Source organism: Phacochoerus africanus, chromosome 10 (genome assembly GCF_016906955.1).
Source record: "Phacochoerus africanus isolate WHEZ1 chromosome 10, ROS_Pafr_v1, whole genome shotgun sequence".
Lineage (NCBI taxonomy): Eukaryota > Metazoa > Chordata > Mammalia > Artiodactyla > Suidae > Phacochoerus > Phacochoerus africanus.
Window position 1 is genome coordinate 96055961 of NC_062553.1, and position 14908 is coordinate 96070868.

Sequence of the window (14908 nt, forward strand, 5' to 3'; positions counted from 1 at the left end):
CCATTTCTTCTATGTTTTCCATTTTATTGGCATACAGTTGCATGTAGTACTCTTTTATGATCCTTTGTATTTTTGTCATGTCCATTGTTACTTCTCTTTATTCATTTCTACTTTTATTGATTTGAGTCCTCTCTCTTTTTTTCTTGATACGTCTGGCTGAGTGGTTACAATTTTGTTAATCTTGTCAAAGAACCAGCTTTTCATTTTATTGATCTTTTCTATGGTTTTCTTCATTTCTGTTTCATTGATTTCTGCTCTGATCTTTATGATTTTTTTCCTTTTGCTAACTTTAGGTCTTTCTGTTCTGTCTCTAGCTGCTTTAGATGTAAAGTTAGATTGTTTATTTGAGCTTTTTCTTATTTTCCTGAGGTAGGCTTGTATTGCTCTAAACTTCCCTCTTAGAACTGCTTTTGCTGCATCACATAGCTTTTGGAGTGTTGTCTCTTTGTTGTCATTTGCTTCTAGGTATTTTTAATTTCCTCTTTGATTTCTACAGTGATCCATTGGTTGTTTAGTAGCATGTTGTTTAGTCTCCACGTGTTTGTGGTTTTTGCAGTTTTTTTCTTGCTGTTGATTTCCAGTTGTATCACATTGTGATGGGAAAAGATGCTTGATATGACTTCAATTTTCTTAAAGTTACCAAGGCTTGATTTATGGCCCAGTATGTGATCAATCCTAGAGAATGTTCCATGTGTGCTTGAAAAGAATGTGTATTCTGCTGCTCTTGGATGGAATGTCCTATAGATATCTATTAAGTTCATCTGGTCTAATGTTTTATTCAGGGCCTGTGTTTCCTTACTGATTTTCTGTCTGGATGATCTGTTCATTTCTGTAAGTTGGGTGTTAATGTTCCCCACTGTCATTGTGTTGTCGATTTGTCCTTTTAAGGTTGTTAGTAGTTGCCATGTTTTTTGTCTTTCCTAGGGCCGCACCTGCGGCATATGGAGGTTCCTAGGCTTAGGGTCTAATCGGAGCTGTAGCAGCCGGCCTACACCAGAGCCACAGCATTGCATGATCCAGGCCGCGTCTGTGGCCTGCAACACAGCTCATGGCGATGCTGGATCTTTAACTCACTGAGCAAGGCCAGGGATCAAACCTGCAACCTCATGGTTCCTAGTTGCATTCATTAACCCCTGAGCCATGACTGGAACTCCAACAGTTGCCCTATATATTCAGGTGATCCTGTGTTGGGTGCATAGATATTTAAAATTGTAATATCTTCTTCTTGGATTGATCCTTTGATCATTATGTAATGTCCTTCCTTGTCTCTTAAAATAGTCTTCATTTTAAGGTCTATTTTGTCTCATATGAGTAGTGCTACTCCAGCTTTCTTTAGATTCACATTTGCATGGAATATTTTCCTCTATCCTTGCACTTTCAATTTGTATGTGTCCGTAGAAGTGAAGTGGTTCTCTTGGAGACAGCATATATATGGATCTTATTTTGTATCCATTCAGCCAGTCTATATCTTTTGGTTGGAGCATTTAGTGCGTTAACATTTAAGGTAATTATTGATGTGTACGTTCCTATTGCCATTTTATTAAGTGTTTTGGATTTGTTTTTGCTGCTCTTTTTTCTTCCCTTTTCGTTCTCTCTTGTGTTTTGATGACTATCTTTTGTATTGTAGTTGAGTTGATTTTTCTTATTTGTTTGTGTATCAGTTGTAGATTTTTGGTTTACAGTTGCCCTGAAGGTTTGATATAGGAGTCTATATAAATAAGAGATTGTTTTAAGTTGCTGGTCTCATAATTGCAAGTGCATCTCCAGTGTGTCCTGCATTTTTACCCTCCTCTTCTCACAATTTCTGATTTTATTAGCATAATTGTGCATGGATGACTTCCTATCTTTACTGATGAACCTTGTTATTTGTGGTATTTTTATTTGTAGTTGTGGCCTTTTCTTTTCTGCCTAGAGAAGTTCCTTTACTATTGGTTGTAAAGCTGGTTTGGTGTTGCTGGATTCTCTTAGCTTTTGCTTATTTGGAAAGCTTTTGATTTCTCCTCAAATCTGAACGAATGCCTTACTGGGTAAAGTAATCTTGGGAGGAGGTTTTTTCCTTTCATCATGTTAAGTATATCCTGCCTCTCCCTCCTGGCCTGCAGAGTTTCTGCTGAAAAATCAGGGGTTCTCTTGTATGTTATTTGCTTCTTTTCACTAGCTGCTTTCAATATTTTCTCTTTGTTTTTAATTTTGGTCATTTTGATTAATGTGTGTCTCGGTGTGTTCCTCCTTGGGTTTATTTCATGTGGTACTCGTTGTGCTTCCTTGATTTGGGTGAGTGCTTCCTTTCCCATGTTAGGAAAGTTTTCAGCTACTCCCTCTTCAAATTTTCTGTCCCTTTCTCTCATCTCTTCTCCTTCTGGCACCCCTGTAATACAGTTGTTCGTGTATTTAACATTGTCCCAGACTGTCTTCATTTCTTTTCAATCTTTTTTCTCTTTTCTATTCTGCATCCGTGATTTCCACTAGTCTGTCCTCCCCCTCGCTTATTCATTCTTCTGCCTCCTGTATTCTGCTCTTGGTTGCTTCTAATGAATTTTTTATTTCAGTTATTGTATTTTACATCTCTGCTTGCTTAAGTTTTATTCTTGTATTTCTTTGCTCCGTGTTTCCTATAAATTATCAGTCTTTGCCTCCAGTTTATTTCCAGTGTCTTGCATCATCTTCAGCATCATCAGTCTAAAGTCTTTTTCCTGGAGGCTGATAATCTCCAGATCACTTAGCTGTTTTTCTGTTTTGTTTTGTTTTTCGTTCTCCCTTGTCTGAGTTATAGGTCTCTGTCTTTTCATTTTTTTAGGTTTTTGGTGTAGTGTCCTTTTTGCAAACGATAGAGTTGCAGCCTCTCTTACTTCTGATGTCTGCCCCCCTTGTGGCTGAAGTTGGTATGGGGGCTAGCTGTAGGCTTCCCGATGGGAGGGACTGGTGCCTGCCCCAGGGTAGGTGGGTCTGATTTCTATCCCTCTGGTGGGTGAGGCTTTGTCTCTGGGTGAGATTAGAGGCAGCTGTGTGCCTGGGGGTGGGGTGCCTTTAGGCAGCATCTTCACTGATGGGGCTGTGATCCCACCTGAATTATTGTTTGGCCTGGGGCTTCTCAGTGCTGATGGGTGGGGCCAGATTTTCCCAAAATGGCCACCTCCAGGGAAACACACACTGGTGAATATTCCCAAGAGCTTTGCTTTCAATGTCCTTCCCCCACAACAAGCCACAGTCACCCCCTGTTTTCCCAGGCAGTCCTCCAAGAACTGCAGTCATGTCAGACCAAAATTCCTATTGAGCTTCTGCTTTGTCCCAGGACCCAGTGCACATGAAAGTCTATATGGTCCTTTCAAGAATGGGGTCTCTGTTTACCCTAGTCCCATGAAGCTCCTGCGCACAAGCCTCACTGGCCTTCAATGCCAGATGCTCCAGGGACTCTTTCTCCCAATGCCAGATCCCCAGTTGTGGAGATTTGACGTGGGGCTCAGAACTCTCACTCCTGTTGGTGAATCTCTGTGATGCATTTACTTTCCAGTCTGTGGGCTTCCCACCTGTGAGGTATGGAGTTGCTTATATCACGTAATTGCCCCTCCTACCTCTTGATGTGGCCTCCTCTTTTTCTTCTGAAAAAGGATATCTTTTTGAAAGTTCCTAGTCCCTTTGGTTGAAGGTTGTTCAGCATTTGCTTCTAATTTTGCTGTTTTTATGAGAGAAATTGAGCTCCAGTCTTCTGTTCGGCCATCTTAATCTTGTCTGCCCAGATTTGGAAGTTCTGGGCAGTTCTTAATAGTTCAAAACTTTGTCTGAAATTGTTGGGGATTTTCAGTATAAATGATTGGCTTTATTTTACTGGATAATTACCAAAGAACTTACTAAAGTACTTAATGTATGCATTTTTCTTTTATTTTAAATTCTAAAATTTAGAATATTTATCACATCCATAAAAGCTGGGTTTGCATTTCTCAGAATATTACTACTTTCATACTATGAAAGAAATACTGTAAACATTTCTAGGGTTCTGTTGATATGAGCTTGCAAAAGACAGACAAAAATTTATCTTAAGATGGACTCATTTTATTTGATATTAAATCTAAAAAAATTATAATTAAAGCATTTTTACTTTTTTATTTTTTTATTTTTTATTTTTTCTCCTTTTAGGGCCACACTCACAGCATATGGAGGTTCCCAGGCTAGGGGTCGAATCAGAGCTGTAGCCACTGGCCTATGCCACAGCCATAGCAATGCAGGATCTGAACCACGTCTGCAACCTACATCATAGCTCACAGCAATGCCAGATCTTTAACTTACTCAGCAAGGCCAGGGATTGAACCTACATCCTCATGGAATGTAGTCAGATTCATTTCCACTGAGCCACTATGGGAACTCCTAAAGCATTTTAATTTATGTCCAGGATAATGCTGTAACTTAAGTATATGCTGTATATAAAGCACATTTAAGTTTGTCTGGTTTTATGTTATATTTGGTTATACTTTAACAGAGCAAAGCTTTGTTTTTAAAGGTTTGATTCAAACCTTTTCAATATTATAGGCAATAAAAATATATTAAATAAAAATCTCAGAAATTTTATTGTTTGACAAGGAAGCAAGCTGGAAATGAAATAATGTGCTTTTAAAATACTCCTTTGTTAGCAAAAATAAAATATGTGAGTAGTTGTGACATCAAGATTGTTACTATTTGGAGTTCCTGTCATGGCGCAGTGGTTAACGAATCCGACTAGGAACCATGAGGTTGCGGGTTAGGTCCCTGCCCTTGCTCAGTGGGTTAACTATCCAGCGTTGCCTTGAGCTGTGGTGTAGGTTGCAGACACGGCTCGGGTCCTGTGTTGCTGTGGCTCTGGCATAGGCCGGTGGCTACAGTTCCGATTCGACCCCTAGCCTGGGAACCTCCATATACCACAGGAGTGGCCCAAGAAATGGCAAAAAGACAAAAAAAAAAAAAACATTTTTGCTATTTAACTCTTCTTGTTTATTTTTATCAAATTTGTTTTTCTAAAATGAAAACTGGTTTTGACCTTTATAAAATTATGTACATAAGCAGACATATATCTAAAACATTTACTTGTAAAATAATATAAACATAGTTAAGTTCCTTCATAAAATAAAATTAGAATTATTTTTGTTGGCAACTTTTAAAGATTTCACAAGTTTGAATATTTAAAATGACTCACAAGACTCACAGCATATTCACTTAAGGCTTTCATATAAAGGCAAAGGATATTGTGCAGTTAGAAAAAGAGCATAGGAAAATATAGCTCGCCCTAGTGACATCCAGGCACAAAGTGCCTCAGGGTCTTTATATGTACAAAGACGTGCTTTGTCTTCAGGTTGAAAAAGCAAGATGTAAGCAGTGACTCTTGGCTTCAGGAAAGCAGAAGGGGTTTTTTTGCCTCTCTGATCACCTAGTCCATCCGGCTGTCTAACTAGTTGTACCAGGTGAAAGCTATCAGTAAACAGATCCTGCTTGGGGGTTAGGAGAGGAGATTTAGACTTTAAGCAGCACACCATAAATCCCACTTTTTGTTTTTTGGCCCAGAGTCAAGGCCAGACGTTTAGGCCTCTCCCAAGCTTTCTCACACCAGCTGTAAATTCCTGCCCCATTCCTAACAATTTAAAATATAAAAAGGGGCAAGATTATGATGATAGCTTACATTTGTGTAAACTACAATAAAGTTCATAAAATGATTTAATATGCATTAATTTATTTGAACTTTATGATAATTCTGGGAGCTATGCAGAAAATTTACTTTTTATCTTTTTTACAGCTGCAATTTTGAGACTCAAAGAAGTGACTGGCTCAGTTCACATGGCCTTTTATGGTGTTAGGGCCAGGTTTAGAGGATGAACCTTACAACTATTATTTTAGAATATTTTTCAGTATTTCATGTCAGAAGTAGATTTAAAGAACTGTTTATTTCTTTTTTATCTTTTGGAACAATGTAGGAATAAATAGGCATATATAAAACTACTACTTATTCCCCCAAGCCCCCAAATCATAGTTCAGTGTGTGTTTTAGGGCATGTGATAATTTAAATGCTGTCAGAGTATTTTTCTTTTTATTTATTTATCTTATTTTATTTATTTATTTTGTTGTTTAAGGGCTGCATCCATGGCATATGGAGGTTCCCAGGCTAGCGGTCAAATCAGAGCTGCAGCCATCAGCCTATGCCACAGCCATAGCAACGTGGTATCTGAGCTGTATCTGCTACCTACTCCATAGCTCACAGCAACACTGGATCTTTAACCCACTGAGCGAAGCCAGGGATCAAACCTGCATCCTCATGGATCCTAGTTGGGTTTGTTAACTGCTGAGCCACGAAAGGAACTCCTATTTTTCTTTGTAATAGCTTATAAAAACAAGTCTTAAGACCAATGTCTGATTTTTTTTTCTTTTACTTGTGTCAGAGAGCATTTCTATTTCAAATGAAATATATTTGAAAGAATTGTTCACAAAATTATTATTTTAGGATTTCCACACATGAATAAAAATTGGACATGCAGGATGTAAGTAAAATATCGAGGCAGAGTTGTCCCTGTGGCTCTCTGTCTCTCTCCTTTCCTTTTGTGTTCTTGTTCATTTAATTATGATATATTTATATATCACCATATGCCAGGTACTGTGCTATCTCTGAGCATTTAAAAATTAATAAAATGTGATCCTTGCCTTTAGTAATCTTACATTCCATATTTTTTTCATAAACTCACAGTTCTATGAGGGGAGTATCTGTTAAGAGTGTATAAAGTATTATGGGGACTGCAATTGTAGGAACTTTTGTGTAGGAGAAGTTAAGGAAGACTTGAAATGAGAAGACTTCTGAGTTAAGTCTTGAAGATTGTTGAATTTATCAGAAAAAGTGGAAGAAGGCTAGTCAAGTCAAATATGTGAAAAAAAAGAGAGTTCTCTTTTGGTCTAGTAATTATGACTTGGCGCTTCCACCACTGCTGCCTGAATTCCCTGGTCTGGGAACTAAGATCCCACATCAAGCCTCTGGCCAAAAAAAAAAAAAAAAAAAAAACTTGAAAAAATAGATAAGGTTGTATTTAAAAAGCAGGTATTTTGTAGTGTGTTACACTTGGAACATAATTTACGTAAGGGAAATTAGCAAGAGATAAGACTTTTGAAGCCAGATGATGACTATCTGCCATGCAGAAGAGTGTTGATTATATGCCCAAAAGAGAGTGATATCTAGAAATCATTATTAAGCAAGAGTTTTTATTACCAGATGGTTTTTTTTTTTTTCAGATAGGATGCATTCTAGAGGATGAGTTAAAGAGGAAACCAGCAGTAAATAGATCAATTTGGAATCTGTTGGGATAGTGCTGGGAAGTAATGATGAGGCCCGCAGTTGTGCCAATAGAAGTGGAAATGGAATATACAGTTGAAGGACAACTTAGTAGTAGAATTATTAGACAAATTAGATGGAAACCAGGAAACCCGCTATTAGAGAGTTCAGGTTTTGGCAGATTATCTAATCCACTTCCCACTGAGACACTCTGTGGTCAAGTGAATTGCATTAAGTCACATCACTGGTTAGTGCCAGAACTGGATTCCTGACTCTAGGGTTCTTCCTATTGCACATCATTCCCACTAACACATAATTTTCCCCTTTGTTTATACTTCACAGTGCACTTTAATGTACATTATCTGTTTTGACCTCATGGCAACCTCAAGTAGAATAAGCATTATTATCCCCTTTCTGAAGGCAAGAAAAAAATCAAGTCAGAGTGAGTGATACGGTTATTTAGAGGTTACTCATTTTATCATTACTATGTAAATATCTTATTCCTTAAGGTTTTCCTTTTAAAATTTAAAGAATTTTATAACTGGTAGATTTATTGATTGATTCATGTAGGAGACAAACTGAAATTATCTTTAAGCTTAGATTTTACATGCATTGATGTAAGGTTGTTTGGGGGTTTTTTGTTTTTGTCATTTGGTGATTCATTTTGCAAATAGAAAAAAATTATTTTATGTGTAATAAAGTCATATTTTTATAAATTGAACTTATTTAAAGCAAAGCATTTTCTTAAATTGTTAATCTTAAGGAATATTATCGATACTATTTTTTGGTAGAAAGTAGGCATATCATAGAGGATTCTGTTTCAATATCCATATCATTGATAATTTGTAAATCCTTGGGCAGGTTGGCAAACCTCTGTCAACCTCACTCTCATGACCTCAGTTTAACATAAAAATAATACCTAATTTACAAAGTTAGGTAAGATAATGTCTACAAAGCATTTAGGACAGTTCCTGGAACCTAATAACCACTTGATACACTTTAGCTATTATTAGATGTTATTTCTTGTTGTTTTATGCTAAAAAAAAAAGTATGTAATTATAAATACTATTATAATGAAAAGTAAATTATAGCATTTATTGTGAATTTTGCATCAGATAATTTAAGTTCAACAGCACCAATATGACTTATGTTTATAATATATACATACATAAAATATAATTAAGTAAATATGTTGACAGAACACTGTAAACCAGCTATAATGAAAAAAAATCATTATATTAAAAAAAAGAAAGAAATATGGGCAATTCCTACACTAAAATATCTCCCTTCTTAAAAATGTGTCTTTTTTTTTACCTAATCCATATGTTCTATATTTACATTTAGTACTTAATTGGTATGATTTTTTTTAATTTTTTCTATTTTAGAAAGTCTTATTATTCTAAAGTCTTTTTCTATGGCGAGTCAATAAGATCCTGGAACTTACTTGGTACTGTTACAACATTCAAAAACCTGTCATTTTTATCCTTTGCAGCTACAATCTCTGAAGAAAGTAAATATCAGACTATCTTGAGATACATGTTTTAGTTCATTATGTTAAGTGGTTATATAATACTTACTTCTGGTGTTTAAGGAATGATCAAAGTGTTAAAGCTTAGGTTCATTTTCATACAAAGGCCAATCAGTGATACTTCTCTAATTCTGTTCGGGAAATTATAGATAACTATATTCTACTGAATGCACTGATATTCTTGTTAGGTAATTTATCAAGATGATAAAGTTGTTCTTCATGGAATCTATTGAATTATTTGAGTATAAAACATAATTTATCCAAATAAAGTAGTAATGACTCCCACTTTGCACTCACCCCTGCAGCTTTATATTTATATTCTTTACTCTCTTCCACATATATTTTATTAGTAATAAAGGAATCTTTCCAAATTTATCCCTTAGATTCATTTTTAAAGGCACAGTGGTTAGTACTGACTTTACCAAATTTAGATTTTTTTCCTAATTAAAAAAAAAATGTATGGTCTATGAAAACACTTTGTTAATTTACTTTGTATTTTAGGAAAGCGAAATTAGATCTGAGAATGGCAGTAGCAAAAGTGGAAGAGTTATCTAAAATGACCGAAGATCTTCAAGGACAGATGCAAAAGAAGGTATTTTCCTTTTTCTAAAACAATAGGATATGGCCGCTTGTAGCTAATTTTCTATGTATTATATTGTTGATCTCGTTTGGATTAGGTATTTAAGAGGGTTGCTGGATAATGAATTAATCATTTTATTGTCCTCTAAATATAAAATATGAAATAAGAATGCTCAATTATAACACTGAAAATAGCTTTTTATTTGTATTACTTTACCCTAAATCAATAGAACAATGTAAGATGGTGATCATCCCTAAACACATCTTTACTGAACTGCGTGTTAATGCAAGATCAAGCTTTGGTTAATTGGTTATAAGTAGATGGAAAAGAACTATTTAATACTATATTCTGTTTAATACTACATTTTGTGTTATTTATTGGCATAAGACATTTTTTCTTTTTATGTGTAATAATGAAATTTGAAGAAGGTGTCAAAGAGAAGTTGGGCTTTAGATTTAGATGAATCTAATCATTAAAATTCCAACTGTCAGAAAACTAAGTATAGAACTGCCATATGACCCAGAAAGCCCACTCTTGGGCATATATTCAGACAAAACTTTCCTTGAAAAAGACATGTGCACCCATATGTTCATTGCAGCACTATTCACAATAGCTAAGACATGGAAAAAACCTAAATGTCCACTGACAGATGAATGTATTAAGAAGATGTAGTATGTGTACACAATAGAATACTACTCAGCCATAAAAAAGAACAAAATAATGCCATTTGCAGCAACATAGATGGAACTAGAGACTCTCATGCTAAGTGAAGCATGTCAGAAAGAGAAAGACAAATACTGTATGATATCACTTATATCTGGAATCTAATATACAGCACAAATAAACCTTTCCACAGAAAAGAAACTCATGGACTCGGAGAATAGACTTGTGGTTGCCAAGGGGGAAGGAAAGGGAGTGGGGTGGACTGGGAATCTTGCGTTAATAGATGCAAACTATTGCCTTTGGAATGGATAAGGAATGAGATCCTCATATATAGCACTGGGAACTATATCTAGTGACTTGTGATGGAGCATGATGGAGGATAATGTGAGAAAAAGAATGTATATATGTATGTGTGATTGGGTCACTTTGCTGTACAGTTGAAAATTGGCAAAGGACTGTAAATTAGCTATAATGGAAAAAATAAAAATCATTTTTAAAAAATTCTAACTCTGGCACTTACTAGCTGTGTAACTTCTCTAAGCCTTATTTCCTAATCTTTAGAAGTTGGTTATAGGTTTCCAGTAATGGTATATTTGTGAAAGGCATATGCAGACCTTCTCATACGTAATAGTTATAAAAATAGGATAAGTTTTTTGAAATGCTTGAAAGCACTTAAAAACAAAAAAAGGCACTGAAAGAGGTAAGAATTTTGAGTTTTTAACTTTCTGTCCTGAGAGTTCTCTCTAACCCCACAGCTATGGCCTCACAAAATAAAAGCTTATGTAAGCACTTATGTGGTACCCAAAATCAAAACTTAGGGCTAGAAAAGCTGAAAATTTAAAAGAAGAAATATCGACAGCAAGAGAACTATACACACACATACAATTGAGACCCAAATTCTGAATATAAACTCTGATCAAGTCCACGACTAACAGACAAACTGTGCCTATGTGGATGGGAGCAGTTCCCCAGGGAATCTAGTGAAAAAGTAGTCAGAGAGCTGAAAGAAGTCTGTTCTTAAAAGATAGGTTTACTGCTTTTTAAATTGAGTATATTCCTAAGTTGGTACAACCACTGTGGAAAACAGTATGGAGATTCCTCAGAAAACTAAACATAGAACTAACCATTTGATCCAGCAATCCCACTCCTGGGCATCTATCCAGAGAAGAACATGACTTGAAAAGATACATGTACTCCAGTGTTTACTGCAGCACTATATACAATAGCAAAGACATGGAAACAACCCAAATGCCCCATCGACAGAGGAGTGGATAAAGAAGATGTGGTACCTGTACACAATGGAATATTACTCAGCCATTAAAAGGAAAGAAGTAAAGGCATTTGCAGCAACATGGATGGACCTAGAAATTATCATGCTAAGTGAAGTTAGGCAGTGAGACTCCAACATCATATGGTATCACTTACATGTGGGATCTAAAAAAGGACAAAAACGAAGTTCTTTGCAGAACAGATACTGACTCATAGACCTTGAAGAACTCATGGTTTCCAAATGAGACAGGTTGGGGGGCGGGGGGATGCACCGGGGGTTTGGGATGGAAATAACTATAAAATTTGGTTGTGATGATTGTTGTACAACTATAAATGTAATAAAATTCATTGAGTAATAAAAAATAAATAAAGTATATTCCTGAGATGTTTGCAGCTTGAGCATCCAAAAGCTGAAGCATTAATGGTTTAAGTATCAGTGGACAGAGTCCAAAGCTGGCAGAGCAGGTGAAAATAACAGAAGAATCTGTAAGAGCAACAAAACCACAAAGAGGAAGAGCCCTACCTCTGCCCAAATCTTGACAATCCTCAAATTATGCTAGCACATACAAGCTCCCACAAGTGAATTCTGTGGGAGCCTGGCTAGAAAATCAGCAATGGAAAGAAATAAGAACTGTCACAGATGGCAGCTGCTGCACCCTCTGTGGAAAATACCAGAGTTTGAGTCTAGGCAAGATAATTGCCTAACTGAACCAAAAAGCTAATGATCTTCAAAAGAATAAAACAGAATCCAAAGAAACTGTGATGCATTATTTTTATTATCCAGTTCTCAACCAAAACTTATTAGACACTAATGTGTGACTGGTAGCAGATGAAAGGAAGAGAAAGTCATAGAAACTTCAGTGAGTTTGGATTTAGCTGTTAGATTTAGCAGGCAAAGGCTTCAAATAAATTATTATAAATATGTTCAAGGAATTAAAGAAATGTGTTTTAAAATTAGATTAAAATAAGATTACAATGAAGGAACAGGTAGAGAGTTTTTTAATTGAGAACTAGAAAATAATTTTAAAAATAAATATTTTAGAGTTTAAAAGTATAGCAACCCAAATAAAAATTTCATTAGATGAGCTCAGAAATTAATTCTAACAAGTAGATAAAATAATCAGTGAACTTGACAGTCAATAGAAATTTTCCTATTCAAAAAATAGAATTTAAAAGATGGGAGAAAAGTGAACAGGACTTCAGAGATATGAGGCAAGCCAACGTTAAGTGTAAGTGGAATTGAAGACGTAGGAGGCAGAAAAAATGTTTAAAGAAATAATAGCTGAAAACTTCCAAAATTTAATGGAAAGCAGTAGAACCAAGAATCTCAATGAATCTTTAGTAGGATAGACACAAAGAAAATCACTTGAGACACATTGTGACAACACTGACAGCCAGTTATAAAGAAAAGACTGGAAAGCAGCAATAAAAAAAAAATGGCACGAACAGGGGAACAGAGATAAGAATAATAGCTGACTCAAGAAATCAAGAAATTGTGGAAGCAGAAAACACTGAAGTAATATATCTGAAGTACTGAAGGAAAAATGCTCATTAAGAATTTTATGTCCAGTGGAAGTTAACTTCAAAAATCAGGGTAAAATAAATACATTTTCAGGAAACAAAAACTGAAGAAATTTGTACTTAATAGAGCTATCCTTCAAAAATGCTAAAGGAAATTCTTTAGGCTGAAAGGAAATGACACCATGTAGCAACTCAGATATAGGAAGAAATTAAAAGCAACAGGAATTATAAATGTGAAATAACATATGTACATATTTTTCTTTTCTCTTGTTAATACCTGAAAAGACTTGACTGCTTTAAAGCAGAACTTAATACTGCATTTGATGGGTTTATAAAGTATACATATGTAATATATGACAACAGTAGTACTGAAGAATAGGATGATACGTAGAAATAAATACACCATAGCAATATTCCAGTGTTTTCTCTGAGTTAATTAAACATTAACTATATAAATCGGGATAAGTTAAAGATGCAAATTATAATCTCTATAGCAACCACTAAAAATAGTTCAAAGAGATATAACTAAAAGCCAATAGAAGAATACAGCAAAAGGCAGGAAAATATAAACAGGAAATTTTTATTAAAGGTGATACATTAAAACCTGTTAATTTATTAAAGCATCACTATTTAAAAAAGAGATATCCTATGATTATAACAAGATGCATAATAACCTAGTTAAGAAGACATGTTCTGGGAGTTCCTGTTGTGGTGCAGCGGAAAAGAATCCAGCTAGGAACCATGAGGTTGCGGGTTTGATCCCTGGCCTGGTTCAGTGGGTTAAGGATCCAGAGTTGCCGTGAGCTGTGGTGTGTAGGTCGCAGACGCAGCTCGGATCCCGGGTTGCTGTGGCTCTGGCATAGGCTGGCAGCTGCAGCTCCGATTAGACCCCTAGCCTGGGAACCTCCATATGCCACAGGTGCGGCCCTGAAAAAAAGTTCTAAGGACAGTCTATCTGCAAATAAACCTTGCCTTTTTTTGTTACACTTGCACTATGGAAATAATTGGAGCATTGGTAGAAATCTACATGCAGTGACTATTTTGAGTATTGTTTTACTAATAGAATTGGTAGTGAGGTTTTTTCCCCTCTTTTTTCAAGTATGCATGATTTATTTGTTCCCAAAGAGATAATGCTTCTTTGAACTTACATATGAAATTCTAGCAATATAATAACTTTATAGAGTGAACATTTTGTGTGCTGTTTAATGATGAATTAACTTTTACATACTCAAAATAAGCATCCAATTTCTTTATTTTCTAGGAGGAGGATATGGAATCTGCTCAAGGAAGAGAAGAAGCATCAGATAGACGCTTACAGCAGTTACAATCTAGTATAAAACAATTAGAAATGAGGTAAATTGTTATATATATGTGTCTGTACACTTCAAAAGTTATTCTGCATTCGAGTTTCTGTTTATGACGTTGTCTAGAGTATATATTTTCTAAGTGCTAAACGAACTATAATCATAGGTTTAAAATCTGTTTTGCTGGACATTCTCTATTTTAGAAAACAGCATATTCAAAAGATTGGTATTTAACATACATTCAAAGATCATTTTTGTCTTTACCTTTTTCCCAAAATAGTAACAGTCAAGTTTAGTCAGTATCAAAATGGAAAATGTTCTTTTCATCTTGCAGCAGGAAAAAAAAATAGTGAAGTTTGTTAAAAATTATATAGAAAAATCATTTCTTACTAAACAGATACACAATAGGAAAAAATACTTGAGAAAAAATCATAGATGTTTTTCCTGGAGTCTTATGAAACTGTTATTTTCAATAGCTTTGAAGGTCTGGGCTACTTTTTAAATATATAAAATATATGTAGCCTTGTCTTTATTATATCTTAATGCAAATGTTCACTCTGGAGTCTTCTGCTGTTGTTTTCTAGTCCTTGTTAGATAGTCCCTTAATAAACTTGTCATTTGCATTCTATTAAAGATACTGTGGCTACTGCCTATAAAAGCACAGTATGGTTTATGACTGAAAAATCAACTCTGATTGGAATCTGTTACACTCACTCAGAAATAGTCTGTTGATCTGAGCATATCAATAATTGTCATCTCAGTTCTAG

The 14908-nt window shown here is 35.3% G+C and overlaps 1 protein-coding gene across 4 annotated transcripts in view; it reads left to right on the forward strand.

Annotated features, from left to right (window-relative positions):
• SCLT1 (sodium channel and clathrin linker 1) overlaps nucleotides 1-14908 on the forward strand; it is a 256137-nt gene that overhangs the window by 152671 nt on the left and 88558 nt on the right. For all 4 annotated transcript variants that reach the window (XR_007137479.1, XM_047798622.1, XM_047798620.1 and 1 more), the window contains exons 10-11: nucleotides 9306-9396; nucleotides 14099-14190. Coding sequence is in view for 3 of the 4 variants with exons in the window: in XM_047798622.1 (XP_047654578.1) it covers nucleotides 9306-9396; nucleotides 14099-14190 (183 nt within the window). In the remaining variant the exon portion in view is untranslated. The remainder of the gene's footprint in view (nucleotides 1-9305; nucleotides 9397-14098; nucleotides 14191-14908) is intronic.